Raw genomic sequence first — 15,284 nt, 5'->3', positions numbered from 1 at the left:
AACATCTGTAAAATGCCTAAATGTAAATGTACGTGTTATTGTACCTTCATCAGGAAATAATTTTCATTTATTGGTAGCCTACATTTACACGTATCATCCATTTTGCATGAATACTCAGTTTTCTTAAATATTAAAGAGTTGTGTAATGGTCACATGACACATGTAGATTAAACAAGTAAAATATATATTTTGTGTTTTATTTAGATGCTTTAAATTATTTATTTACATTTTATGATTTAACTGTAATTAATTATTTTGTCATCAACTCACAAATCCACTGCAATTCCCCTAAGAACCACTAGGGGTTCGTGAACCCCAGTATGGGAAACCCTGTTCTTTGGCATCGCTGTGAAACATCTATATTTTTAAGAGTGAGGACTAAGTTTTCATCTTTTCTTTGTTGTGGTCGGTGAGTTTAAAAAGCAGAAGGTGACTGTTCTGTACCTGCGCCTTTTTTGATTTTCTGCCCTTTATAAAGGCCACCGAGAACTCTCTTGTTTCACTCTTTAAAGAAACGGAGAGATATTCATGGCTTCACCTCCCTGTCTGACTCCCTCAATTCACAGAAAGGTGAAAGTCCACAGGAGATCTTCGATACGTTTTGAAAACTCCAGATCATTTTCGTGGAGTCTAAGGGTGAGTGCACACACACATTCTGCCCTATGAACCGCAAACGCGTTCGTCCAATTCCTTCTCCCTTCCTCTCAAATCTCTCCGTGCGGTGTCAAGTCTCTTCGACCTCATCTGCTCGTATGTCGTTTCAACAAAAACACGCCGTCGTCAAACACCTTTTTTATCCCACACACTTCGCCACCATGCAGCCTGTCAGATATCACACACACTTTAACACATACTTCATCTGAGCCGTGTGGAGTTTTACACTCAAACGCCTAAATTATACGGGAACCAGATATTTACCTTCTGCGAAGAAAATGTGAGTAATGCTTGCCTATGCAATACGCATCGGCATGACACTACGGCACCTGCCAAGATGTGAGAGTGATTTTTAACACATTGCTAAATGGTTGCTAGAATGCAGATGGTTGCTAGGATGAAACATTCACATTACATTGACAATTATTTATAGCAACTTACACTTTGTTATCATAAACCCTCTACCAACTAAGCTACAAGAACACAGCGCCCAAACCTAAATCTCTGGGGAAGTCCAACAACTCCATTATACAATGAATCATCTGCTATCCAAAAACATTAAGTCGACACCTTCGAAAAGAGTAGCACATCTTTTCTCAATAACCCCCATGTTGTGAGGTGTCATTCACACCTGAGGGGGACAAGATTCATATCAAAATTTGATACTTAGGGCATTTAAATCACTTAAAAACCACACACGCACACACAAAAGATATTACGGTTTGGTGAAAAACAAAATAAAAAAAGAAAGTGTCAGAACGAAGGGTCTAATTGGAATTTAACTCAACATATTACAGACACTTTATGCATAAATCATCACCCGCCGATGTTCACACATCCACACATGTACCCACTTTGCCTAACACACAAAAAACAAGATCCTATTAGAATAATGCACGTGAATTGAATTCATGTGTGAAATGTTTAACCATCACGTTATGAAAACGTCAATCGGTTTTCATTCACTCCCCCCTCCAGCAAAACTGTCAAAATGCGACCTAAATAAAATGTAGGCCAATGCAGTATTTAACTGGCCTGAGGTGATAGACACACTACACTCCTTATTTATGTGTCCCAAGAAGTCACTGTAAGCGACATATTGCGGCATTTTACTTTTTAATATCCAGTTCTTTTCTACTTAATGCTCTGCAATATTGTCAGTCAGAAAACGTCATCAAAGAAAAACCACTGATTTATTTACTTAATATTTGTATCATTTTATTTAATTAAAAATCATGCAAGACATCAAAAACTGACCTTTTTCGAAAAATTATGTGAAATTATAAAATCATACCTGTCTCCTCATCAATGGTGAATCTCCCTAGACCACTACCATCACGTATGGAGTACTGCACCTCGCCATCCCTGCCCGTGTCATCATCCCGAGCGGAGACCTGCAGCACAGAGGTCCCGATACGAGCGCTTTCCTTTACTGTTCCATTCATGGCAAAATTAGAGAAGTACGGCGCATAGAGGTTTTCGTTGACGTCCACCACTTCCAGTTCTACAAAGCTGACTGACAGGAGCGACACTGGCCTGCCTCTGTCTTTCGCTCGTACTGTTAGGTTAAAGAACTGCTGCGTTTCGTAATCCAGCTCCTTTGTTAGCCGAATGGCACCGCTGGTCTTGTCTACCTCGAAACGACCATCGTAGTCATTGGCGAGCGAATATCGCACCTGCCCACCGAGTCCAAGGTCAGGATCTTGCGTGTCCAACCAAGCAATGACAGTGCCGAGTGGCAGGTCTTCCAGGGCACGGGCGTTCACTACAGTTGGAATAAAAGCAGGCGGACAGTCGTTAACATCCTGCAGCGAGATTTTGAGAGTCGTTACGGAAAATTGCTGGGATGACCGCTCTGCCCTGTCTCTTGCTTCCACTTTTAATATGAATGATGGGACAAACTCACGGTCCAGTTGACCTGCAACGTACACAATTCCACTGGAGCTGTTAATGCCAAATTGTGATGTGCTGGTGAGTAGGGAATACTGCACCTCACCATTGAGACCTTGATCTTTATCAGTGGCTTCCACTTGGATCACCTCTGTACCAACAGGGGTGTTTTCCGAAATGCGGGCGTGGTAGCCACCATCTTGAAGAAACTGTGGTGCGTTGTCATTTGCGTCTGCTATGTACACCGTGAGAAGTCGCCAGGTGGACCTTTGCGGCTGGCCTAAGTCATACAGTGTGATGTTTAGTAGGTATCGGTCAGTCCTCTCACGGTCTAATGGAAGGAAGACACTTATTATTCCATTCTGAATTCCAATTGTGAAGCAGCTATCCGTGTTGCCATCAGCTATGGAGTATAACAGCTGTCCATTGAAGCCAGTGTCGCCATCGTAAGCTTTCACCTGAAACACGCTCGTGCCAACCGCTACATCCTCGCGCACAGTGATGTCTGTCGGGAACGATTTGTCAAACTGTGGCGTCTGACGGTTCACAGAGAACAGATCAATAAAGCCTTCCTCCATTTTGGGTTTACTGTTAGCTTTGGCTTTCTTCAAAAGTTTCTCAGCCAGTCGTTGGGCTACTCTGGTTTCTGTACAACTAAAGCTCTTGGGTGGTGTTTTCCCTTGCACTACAGATATGTTCACGAACATAGCGTCTGAGAAGTGCTCTCCATCTGTTGCAGTAATTTTCAGACTAAAGGAGTTTTTGGGTGCAGCTGTCGTGAGTGAGCGGTATAAAGTCATGACCCCAGAATCGGGGTTTAATTCAAAGTACCCGCGTTCATTCCCTGAGAGGATCTTATATTTGACCAGTTCTAGCTCGTCAATATCTATGGCAGACATCGTGGCGATAACCTCCCCGACTGGAAGTTCTCTGGAGACCACACCGACACAGGCCACTTTCTCAAACAAGGGCTTGTTGTCATTAACGTTCTCTAGATGCACGGTCACATTGACTTCGCTCTCACGCCTATACGGTGAGCCCCAGTCAGATGCACGAACCACAAAACTGAAGCTTTCCGTAGATGATTCAAAGTCCAGCTCTTGTGTTGTAGTGACCGCACCGGTGAACTGCTGCACGCTGAAGGGTAACGATGTCAAGCTTGCCATGCTGTACGTAATGTAGCCGTTTTCTCCATGGTCAGCGTCAAAAGCAGTCACCACAACAACCGTAGTGCCTATGGGAACACTCTCATTGACAAATACTTCATATGAATGTTGAGCGAATGTTGGTGCATTGTCATTGGCATCTTCTAAAACTACTTTAACCTTGACCCTAAGGTCACTGTCTGCTTCTAGAACCTCCAGCTCGAATGCTTTCTGCGTTAGTTGGGTGAGCCAACGTGCTGTGCTGATGACCCCTGTCATTGTGTTAATACTGAAAAACAAGGAGTCAGCAGATGGGGTGAGGATGTACTCTGCGTCATCTGGCTCTGGTTGAAGCTTCACAGCTTCTACAACAGTGCCAGGTGGGGCAACTTCACTCAGAAGAACTTGGTATTCATCCTTCTGAAATCTGACCTCCGTCGGGGTCGGTCTTGACAGTCGTAAATGCATGATATGCACGGTGGAGAACTTCTGAGGAGTTCCACGATCCCGAGCCTGCAAGCTGAGGTTTAATCCGAATGGATAGCTATCCCAATCGAACTGCTCAGTTGCACGGAGAACGAACTCATTAGAACCTTCCAGACCTGCTTCCTCCTCCATCTCCATTTCCTCACTTCGCACCTTTGTCCTTTCAATGCTAAACAGCTCAAGTAGGTCCCCAGCCACTATGGTCACAGTTTCGATCTCACCATTTACTCCTTCATCAGCATCCTCTACAGTGATCACTGCAACAACGGGGGTTTTCTCAGTCCAAACAGGTGCTAATGTCACGAAACTCAGAGTAGGTGCGTGCTCGTTAATTCTTTCCACATGGACAAACAGTTTAGCTGTACTGCTTACACCGTTATTCCCATAAAGCTTCATTCCCCGATCCACAGCCTGGATCTCCAGATCATAGCGGCTCTGAGTGTCAACGTCTAGCTTTCCACTAAGTGAAACAACACCGCTGGTCGGGTGAACAGTGAATAGCTCCATTCGCTCTTTAAAAAAATAGTAAAACTCTCCATTCGAACCAATGTCAGCATCTGTGGCAGTTACCTGGGCTATGCTGGTGCGCAGTGGTGTGCTTTCCGCAATGGTTACCGAATATGTTGTTGGGGAAAAAAGGGGTCGCAGGTCGTTCATATCCAACACCTGCACGCTAACTTTAGTCCAGGCCTCTAGCATATCCCCCTTAATAGAAGCTTTTACTGTCAACAGGTAGTTATCCTGAACTTCACGGTTCAAGATGGCAGCATTTCCACCTTTGGTTCGTATCCGCAAGAAGCAGAAATCCCCCAGAGTGTACTCCTCAGCCTTAAAGAATCCCTCCTCGTCTCCGGAGGTGATGCGGTACCTCACCTCCCACGAGTGCTGGTGGAGAGGGATGCCCATGCGCACTTGGCTGACGGAGTAGGTCCGGGCGGCCGAGTTCTCGTAGACCGATGCATTGTACAATGGCTGGGTGAACTGTAGGCGTGGCCTGTCACCTTGGCAGTGGCCTGGAGGCGGAGAGAAAAGTAGCAAGAAGGCCAGCTGTAGAAGAACGGCCCATACGCCTGCCCAAAGGGCCATGCTCACTGCCATCCCATCACCAAATCCATCCTGCAGACAGAGAGAGAAAAAGAGGCATTAGTCAGAGCAGATGACATGACAATACAACTTGACCTTTCATATCTAAGGCTAAGAGGTCAAAGGGGATCAGTCAAATAGATCAATCACAACAGAGGAAGTCATGTACCACAACCAGGGAACCACAGGCCGAATGACATCACTGTGCAGATCTCAAAATGGACACTGACACACAATTACATACTAGAGAAAAACCATGAGGACGCGATTCAGGAAAATTCACACACACACACAGCGGCAGAATACAAGTCAAGAACAAAATAATTACAGAGAAGGAAAGATCAAAAATACAATCCATGAAAATGAATACACAAACTTGTTTTTATAAAGTTTAAAAGGGTTCTCGAGTCAGGAGAAATTATTTTGTGGATTCAGCAATATATTGCTTGTGATAAAGAGCTCCTATACTGTAGATGCATTGTATTTATGTGGGTTTACTTTTGGAAATAAGCTAAATCTCACTAAATTTACATTTATGCATGTCCACAGTGCATTACAAAGTGTTCCTAGAGCTTAACTGGCAGCACACGGCCTTAGCAGCACAAAAGGTCATGGGTTCGATCTCCAGGGAGCGCACAAATTGATCAAATGTACACCTTGTTATGCACTGTAAGTCGCATTGGATAAAAGCATCAGCAAAATACACAAAGTTTCTAATTTAGCAGTATGTGTGGTACCTGGGAATTGAACCTATGACCTGTTGCTGAGCTTCTAATTGAATGCTTTTACCAATTGAGCTACAGGAACAGAGGGACACTAAACATTGTGATCTTAAAAAAAAGAGATATTTATCAACTGAAAAACAATTCATAAAGTTTAGAGACAAGATTAGGATGCATGATAGGGCTGCAAGATAAATCGCATGCATATCTCATTAGTAAAGCCAGTTTCGTGATTAGTACTAAATCGCCATCATCTGCTTTCAGATGGAGCGGCATTTACTACACAAAGCTGTAGTTTACTTACAATCAGGGCAATTTAGCATTAATTATCACGGAGGTATCGCCTGCGATAGGTATGCGCTGTGGCCCAGCTTGTCAGTGAACTACAGCTTTGTGTAGTAAATGCCACTTCATCTAAAACCAGGTGATGGCAATTTACTACTAATCACGAAACTGGCTTTACTGATGAGTTGCGCATGATAGCGCATGCGATTTATCGTGCAACCCTAACATATGGACTAAAATGCTATTTTACATTTGGATTTTTGTGTTTGCAAGTAAGACATATTGGACATGTGTGCATCAGTTCTAGTTTTAGACACTGATTGTTTTGTGTGCACCCTCAAGAACGGTTCGGATGTCATCCAGTCCACAGCAATGCAACACTGTGGCCAACATTCGCGCACACACACTTTTGCGCACTCACAAACACACATGCACACACTGAATACACACACACACAGAGTTGCTGTGGTCAGCCCACACATGACTCAGCACACACACTTCCCGTTTCTCCACTAATGATATCCTACAGCACATTCACCAAACACACTCTCACAAATTGGTAAAGACACACAGATACACACACTGCTCAAAATGCAGAGATCAGCTCATTTTATCTCTCCGGGTCTCTCTCTCTCTATCCGTCATAGTCTTGTGCGCTTCGCGTCCACATAAACACTGACAGACAGACTGTCAGATTAAAACCAGCAGTCGTTTTGGAACAGTCAAGGTTCAGTACGCAAACAGCGTCTTGTCTCCCCTAAAGCCTTGTTTAGACTGACCAAACGTCTGGCTCAGATGACCAGAGATTTTACACACAATAAAAAACACATACTGTGAAGCAAACACAAAACCCACAGTATACACACATATAGAAATGCTTTCAAAATACTCAGCACTTTGAAAGATAATGTTTAAGGCTTTCCAAATGTATGTTTCATGAACAAATGAACCGGTTCTTTTTAATGACTCACAAAGGATTCTTGAACTCACAAATGAGGTAGACTCGCGGGCCATTCTTCGAAAATAACCAAGAAAAATTGAACACATTTTTTGTGGTACAGTACACAGAATAATATATATTGGTTAAAAAATAGTGGCAAAATAACTTTCTCCTTATGTTACAACATTTTGCAATGATTCGCATATAATAATGGATTACGCCTGAAAGTTGTCAGGGTCGGGTACAATTTGGCAATGTATGTCAGTTGGACATAATTTGACTTTAAACCACAGACTGTAAAAAAGATGGATGACGTGACATCGCTTCTTTACATTGTAGTGAATTGAAGCCAAAAATGTCCGACAATGAGCGCTGCCATGTTACGTTTATATTGAAAGTGCCGAGTCCCGTTCGTCTGCATGGAGAGGGCGGGGTTTATGACTTGTACTGCAGCCAGCCAACAGGGGGCGATCAAAGAGCCAGCGGCTTCACTTTTCAAGATGTATGAGGCACACCCGCTTTAAACCAAGTACGTAAAGTATCCTGCAATTTAATGTTTCAAACAGAGATGGCGATAGATTGTTCCCTGTTTAAGGGGTCATACTGTAACCTAAGAGTGGGCGATAAACCGATAGGTATGATAAACTTGATAAATGATACAATTTGTAGAGATTTTTTACTAGCATCTCTATCGAGGTTACGTGCCCACGTCATGTTGCTGTGCGTGTGGTCACGAAAACGTAAAGTTTGTACACGTATTTAAGCAACGCAGTCGCGACTAATCGTTAGGCAACCCTACAAGGCAGTTTTAAATCAAGTGATTCTAAGCCATTAAAACACAAACAATGCTAAATGCGCGCACCGTTTCTGTGTGAGAGGAGCGCGCAAGCCGCACATCCGCTGCTTATTAAGCTTGTGAGCATTTTTGCCACTTTATTGTCCTTTAAATACACATATGCATCAAAATTCCCGTCTTTGCTAGTATCCTCATAAACATGACCATTTAGGTCTTAAAGGAATAGTCTACTCATTTTCAATATTAAAATATGTTATTACCTTAACTAAGAATTGTTGATACATCCCTCTATCATCTGTGAACTCACCTGAAAAGTCCGCTCCCCTTCTCACTCTCATAATGGGAGAGGGAGGGTGTTACTGCGCCGAGTCGAAGTACTCCCAAAAGTGCTATTACGCCATAAAATATAGTTCCTCTTATAAATCCGCTTAGAAAGCGCTACGTTTTATTTTGTACCACCAAACTTGCTCGTATAACTACTCGTCTTAAATAGGAAAAACGTTGATGTGTTTGGTCACTTCTAACTTTATCTCTAAATGGTACCATTGAATGAATGGGGCTAAGCTAAATGCTATCGAAGCGTCGCAGCGCGCTCCAGCGCTTACGTGCACGCACTAAGATGATAGAGGGATGTATCAACAATTCTTAGTTAAGGTAATAACATATTTTAATATTGAAAATGAGTAGACTATTCCTTTAAGAAAAGATAAATGCATGTGTAACAACATACTGGATCTGGACTTTGGTCTTAAAGGGGAAGTTACTTATTTATCCTCCTATCTGTCACTCATTTTGTTTTTATAACATAAAAACCTTATTAAAAGAAAGCTCTACAGTGATACGTATTGTTATGATATAAAATGAATCCTATTGTGATATAAAATTTTGGTCATATTGGCCATCCCTACAGTAATCATATATCATGGCCACCATCAATCAATACACACTATTGATCACACTGTCTTACATACAACACAAACTGCAAGAACAAAACAGAAAAGTTGCAATAAAAAGCCATTATCTACAAAAGCCTAAAACATTATCAATACAAAAGCCCTTATAACAAGAGAGTCATACAATCGTACAAAAATAGCCACACATCTCTACGAGATACATTTTCTATTAAATTATTTTCAGAAAATCTACTAAACATTGCACTGAATTGCTTGACAGTGACACCGATGACACGCTCATACTGTAAATAAAACTACACTGAAATGGTCCCAACGTTGTGTTTTCTTATCTGAAGAATAGTGAATGTGCGTTTATCTGCTTATATCTGTAAACTGCATTATAATCCACATTCACTGACAGCTCAGAGTGTAAAAGCCGCAGCGCTTCACTGCGCCTCAATGTGTTTGTGTTACGTGACAACCAATTCAATATTCTGGGAGACACATAGAGGAAGTGATGTAGAACAAAGCACATTTCCATAACAGAGAGAATTGTAAATGACAGGAGTGTGCGATGTAGAAAGTGTGTGATGTTCTGATATCTATAGACTATGCTATAACCCTTTCAATGAGAGTTTTGTGATTATGAATAGCTAAACTGGCTAAGGACATTTAGAATACCTGAGGAACACTATCCATTGGTTCTACTTTAATCTCATTGGTTGTAAATGCAATATGACTAGGTCTGTACGATACTGAATAAAAATGTGATATGTGGTAGCATGCTAAATTAAGCAACATATAATACGTGATGCAATACCATTTTAACTGTATTAAAATATATTTTTAAAAATTATACAACCAACTCAAATAAAAAGAATCAAGCATCATAACGTCTGTAAGTGTTTTACAAATTGAATTGTTTCATCTGCTACCGTCAGCAAGTGAATGCGATGCAGAAATTTGTAGCAGCGAAAAAGACCGAAGGTGAGTGTGTGTTTAGCACTGCATTTGATATTGTCCATGCAAAACGCATTGTCCACTCCCATGTCCTCTCTAACATGTTGATCAGTTGATTTTTTTTTTTAAGAAAAATCTAGTGCTGCACAATTAATCGCATCACAATCGCGATGTCAGCCTGTGCGATTATATGACAGCAAAATGTTGCAATTATATTAAATAAATAAATGTGTGGACTTGTTAACACAAACTTTCTGATAACAGTTTGATGATTTTCCTTGCCGTTTAAAAAAAGAAAGAAAAACGAACAAAAAAAGGCAATGCACGTGTGGCATGCACGTGTGTGGTGTGCGTCGTCACTTATACCAGAGCGAAGATGGATGCAGAGGAAGTTAACAGTGATCTGGTAACAAAAAAAAACTCTATGTCTGTTATATGGCAGTAATTTGGATTTATGATTACTGACACTGAGCAGTTGCTACATCACATGGCAATACGAAAACATTTCTAGTTTTACAAATACATATTTTAGCTAAACTGTGTGTGGATTTTCCTTAAAATCCATCAAGTTTACTCATGATACGATTTCGTATAATCACAATAGCACATCGCAATATTAGCATCAATAACCGCAATGGGAAAAATTACCCAAATCATGCAGCCCTAGAAAAATCTCTCAAAAGAGACCATTGCAGCACTTGTTTGACTGTTAGATTTGATGTTGTGTGACAGATCAAATGCTTAAGTTTAACAACTTTGTATATAAATGTATTTTTTATTTTTATTAAATGATAAATTAGTGATTGTTACTATTGCACATATAGTGCCATCATAAGTTTGATTTTGTGAGACATTTTGCCCCTTATTATTTATTTTTCTTTATTAATAAAATAAAGAAAATATTTTTATGAATTAATATTTATTTTAAAAAGTGTATTTTTGTTAGTTTGTTATTGTAAATGTTTGTGCCATTTTCAAAGAGTTTAATTAAATGTTGATGTTATATATTTTGGTTGCATTTGTAAGTAAAAATGTAACTGCTTAACTAGGCACGTAATATAAAATATCGATAAATTAATAGAATCGGATCAAATTGTCGAATCGAAACGAACTGTCCGATTTACAATCCTAATTAATACGCACATTTGCGATATTACTTGGTTTCAATAAATTATTCATATTTAAATGCATATGCCCTATCCAAGAAATAGCATACTGCGAAAATATGTTCTGAATTACATTAAGTCCCTACTTCTTGATTATTAAAACTATATATTTTAGCAGGGTTTTAAAACTGTTGTTCGCACAGTGGGATAAAGTGGATCGAGCAAAGTCGCTTGACTTCATGAATGACACAAAAACATTTAAGTACAACAAATGACAAGCAATGAGAATTTTTTAATATGATATAGCATTGGGTATTATAAGAGTTTGGTTCCAAAATGCAATAAACAGCATTTAAAAAAAAGTTACTGCCAAACTCAGTATTATATTAGGTCAGAATTTAAAAGTAAATTCTTAATTTTACGCAAAATCCAATATCCGCCGTGTTATTCTGTCATCTTTTCTCCTTTTTATCCCAAATTGCAATAAACGCCACTAATCCTTTTCTACAGAATGCAATAAATCCGCTCCACAAATTACAGCGCACCATTCCACGCATTGTAAACAAACAATGGTGGCGCGTTGAGTACATGGAGTCCTAGTATTCTTCATCTTGTACTTCGTGATCAACAAACAAACAAAAACAAAATAATATTTTAATGGCATTGAGAAACCTGTGGTGGTTTTCTGTGACGGGAAAGAAATGTAAGCCATCAACATCTAATAATTTACGCAAGAGACACTCGGGAGATGGTTGGTTGTTCTCACGACAGCATCAAGCTTCTCTCGTGCTAACACATTGACCCCAGGGGATCTTATAAAACATTTATTTTACGCGAAGCCAATGAAAATCGAGCAGGACCAAAACATTTTACAACATTTTAAAGTTCAGCGACGACATCCATAGGATGACAGCAGCAATGACAGTGTACTTAATATGACAAGTGTTTTGATTAATGCCATTAAAGGCGGAGTCCATGATGTTTGAAAGCCAATGTTGATATTTGAAATCACCTAAACAAACACGCCCCTACCCCAATAGAATCTGGACCTTCTGTTGATAGACCCGCCCCACACATACGCAACCCGGCATTTGATTTGATAGGCTATAAGTGTGTTTTGGTAGTCGGCCCGTCTCCTTTTCCAACGCGTTTTTCAAACATCGTGGACTCCGCCTTTAATGTTTATTTTTTACCACTAGTCAACTAAATGAATATAACATGGCAAAGATGAATGCACATCTATGTATTGATTCAATGGATTTAAAGCATTTTGAAAAAAACTTGAAAAAATAATTCGTTTTTATAATAAATCTTTTAAAATCAAATTATGGATTTGAATTTTTTATGTTTTTATAACCTAAAGATGATATGTGAAAGTTTGTAACAGAAAATAGTGGTTTTCATCTTGTCACTTTCTTGGTATAGAAAACACATTTTTACCGAAATTAGTCAAAATGGATGTATTGCGTTTTGGAACCAAACTTTTCAAATAATGTAAACTTAAGGCAGATTTCATGGTGTATTGATAACATCTTCCAGCAATGGTTAACAGGGCCAAGCTAACCATCCAAACCTTGACCCCTTCAAACACGGTCACTGCATTTGTGTATATTACAGTTTGTGCTTTGGCATCTGTGTACGTCACATGAATGAAGTGATGCAGAACAAACAAACACTGCCATAACAGGAAAAATTCGGATGAACTGTGTCTGTTTATGGATGCGTGTGTGGTTGTTTTGGTGTCATTAATTGGAGTAAGGTTCTTAGTGCTGCTGGCGGTCTTTTCTGTAAGCACCCTGTCAATCTGAGCCAAAAACCCTCTGAACACACACATACGCACACACACGCGGCTTCTTCACACATACCGAAACAAAACAGACAGAACTAATAAGCAAAGTGTGTGTTTGAGGGAACGTTTACAATTTGGTGACTCCTCATGCAATCATGCGACCTGCAGAAATCAAGCAAAGACCCTAAAGAGAGACAGATAGATAGAGAGATAGAGAAAGAGAGAGAGACAGAGAGAGTCCTGTGTGTGGTTGGTCGGTGTTGTGCGTTGTTAAATGTTTTGTTGTGCTGTGTTTGTGTCTTGTTAAGTAGTGTTGCTGTGCATCTTTTCTGAATCATCAATAAATCAGACGTGTTTGTGCAAATCTGTGTGACCTGGATAAATGTGTCTGTTTGAAATTTTACCTTAAGCCAAAACCAGAAAAACACCTTTAACTAACTATCACAGCTTTCAGCCTTAATAAACAGCGTGTGTATGCGAAGGATCATGCAGAGGAAAAGCAGTTTGATTTCGGTGTGTTCATGAAAAAACTCTTAAACGCCGTTATCAAATAATGAAGTGCGTCAGAGAGAGAGAGAAGAGATGCAGAACACAAAGAGAGTAAACAGGAAAAACAAAAATATCAAATTTAAATACAAGGTGTAAGTGCTACATAATTAATAAAATAAAAAAAAATCAAGCATCAAGCCGAGAAAATATCAGCATGCACTAAGAGTCAGAAGCTTCAGTGATGTTTTTGAGTTATTTTGGATTTGCCAGACTTCGTGCTGTTCGCTTGCAATAGTAACAGCAACTCTATTTCCAGATGTATTTTAATATAGATTTAAAACATTTAAAAGGGAAATAATAAATCAACTAATTTAATTTTTGTCATGATCTTAAAATGTGTGACCAGATGATTCACTCGTGTGTCCACTTTCTGAATCTTTGCATGTCATCTGTAAAGCTGTAAGAACAATAGTCAGTGATTCAGAACCCGCCGAGATGTGTTAAAGTGTAACATCAATCAATCCAAAGCATGCACGTCATATTTCTGTGTTCTAGTTCAGCAGTTTTGTGTCACATACGCATTTCTCATTAGCATTTAAATTCACTCTTTCCTTTAACGTTTTACACATCTGTGGTCGCTTTAATGCCATCATCTTAAAGGCACAGTTCACCCCAAAATATGAAAATTCTCTCATTCATTTCTCATCCTCATGCCTTCTGAGATGTATATGACACTTTAAAGTGGTTATTTTATAATGGATGCATTACAAATCTAGCAACAGCATGGACCCCTACTAAAAAAAAGCTGGTTTCCCTGATTTTTAAAAGGGTTTTGGCCACTTGCTGGCCAAGATGTGTAAGTTTGCCAGGCTGGAAGACCAGCTGATCCACCAGCCAAAAGCAAATGACCCACCAGTTTGACCAGGATGGAAGACCAGCTTTGCCAGGCTGAGACCAGCTTAACTACTTCCATCGTGAACCAGTAAGGACCAGCCAACTAGCTTAGCCGAGCTGGCCAAGCTTCCAGCCTCATCAAGCTGGTGGGTCAGATTGACCAGCTTAAATAGAGTCCAAAACCTCTCTAAAACCAGCCCGCTACACCAGCAAAATCAGGTTGGGAAAACCAGCTGATCCACCAACCAAAACCATATGATCCTCCAGTTTGACCTGCCTGGAAGACCAGCTTTACCAGGCTGGAAGGACCAGCCTAAAGCAACTACTTCCATCGAAAATCAGCTAGGACTAGCCAACTAACTAAGCCAAGCTGGACAAGCTTCCAGCCTCATCACCCTGGTGGCTCAGATTGACCAGCTTAAATAGAGTTCAAAACTGGATGTATTACAAATCTAGGAACAGCAAGGAACCCTAGTGAAAAAAAACTAAAACCAGCATAAGCTGGTTTCCCAGCCTGATTTTAAAGGAGTTTTGGCCACTTATTAGCTGATCAAGATGTTTTAGCTTGTCAGGCTGGAAGACCAGCTGATCCACCAGCCAAAACCAAATGACCAGCCATGTTTTGACCAGGCTAGAAGACCAGCTTGACCCGCTTTGCCAGGCTGGAAAGACCAGCATAAACCAGCTACTTCCATTGTAAACCAGCTAGAACAAGCCAACTAGCTTAGCCAAGCTGGCCAAGCTTCCAGCCTCATCAAACTTGTGGGTCAGATTGACCAGCTTAAATAGAGTCCAAAACCTCTCTAAAACCAGCCCGCTACGCCAGCAAAATCAGGTTGGGAAAACCAGCTGATCCACCAACCAAAACCATATGATCCTCCAGTTTGACCTGCCTGGAAGACCAGCTTTACCAGGCTGGAAGGACCAGCCTAAACCAACTACTTCCATCGAAAATCAGCTAGGATTAGCCAACTAACTAAGCCAAGCTGGCCAAGCTTCCAGCCTCATCACGCTGGTGGCTCAGATCGACCAGCTTAAATAGAGTCCAAAACTGGATGCATTACAAATCTAGGAACAGCAAGGAACCCTAGTGAAAAAAGCTAAAACCAGCCTAAGTTGGTTTCCCAGCCTGATTTTAAAGGGGGTTTGGCC

General features: G+C 40.5%; 1 protein-coding gene across 6 annotated transcripts in view; it reads right to left on the bottom strand.

The window, feature by feature from the left end:
- fat3a (FAT atypical cadherin 3a) overlaps positions 1-15,284 on the bottom strand; it is a 196,838-nt gene that overhangs the window by 114,588 nt on the left and 66,966 nt on the right. For all 6 annotated transcript variants that reach the window (XM_055197301.2, XM_055197302.2, XM_055197303.2 and 3 more), the window contains exon 2: positions 1,949-5,291. In XM_055197301.2, coding sequence (XP_055053276.2) covers positions 1,949-5,273 — 3,325 coding nt within the window. In that variant the 5' untranslated portion in view covers positions 5,274-5,291. The remainder of the gene's footprint in view (positions 1-1,948; positions 5,292-15,284) is intronic.

This window comes from Misgurnus anguillicaudatus, chromosome 24 (assembly GCF_027580225.2).
Source record: "Misgurnus anguillicaudatus chromosome 24, ASM2758022v2, whole genome shotgun sequence".
Classification (NCBI taxonomy): Eukaryota; Metazoa; Chordata; class Actinopteri; order Cypriniformes; family Cobitidae; genus Misgurnus; species Misgurnus anguillicaudatus.
Note: the sequence above shows the minus strand (reverse complement) of the source record. Positions and strands in the feature narration are given on the sequence as shown.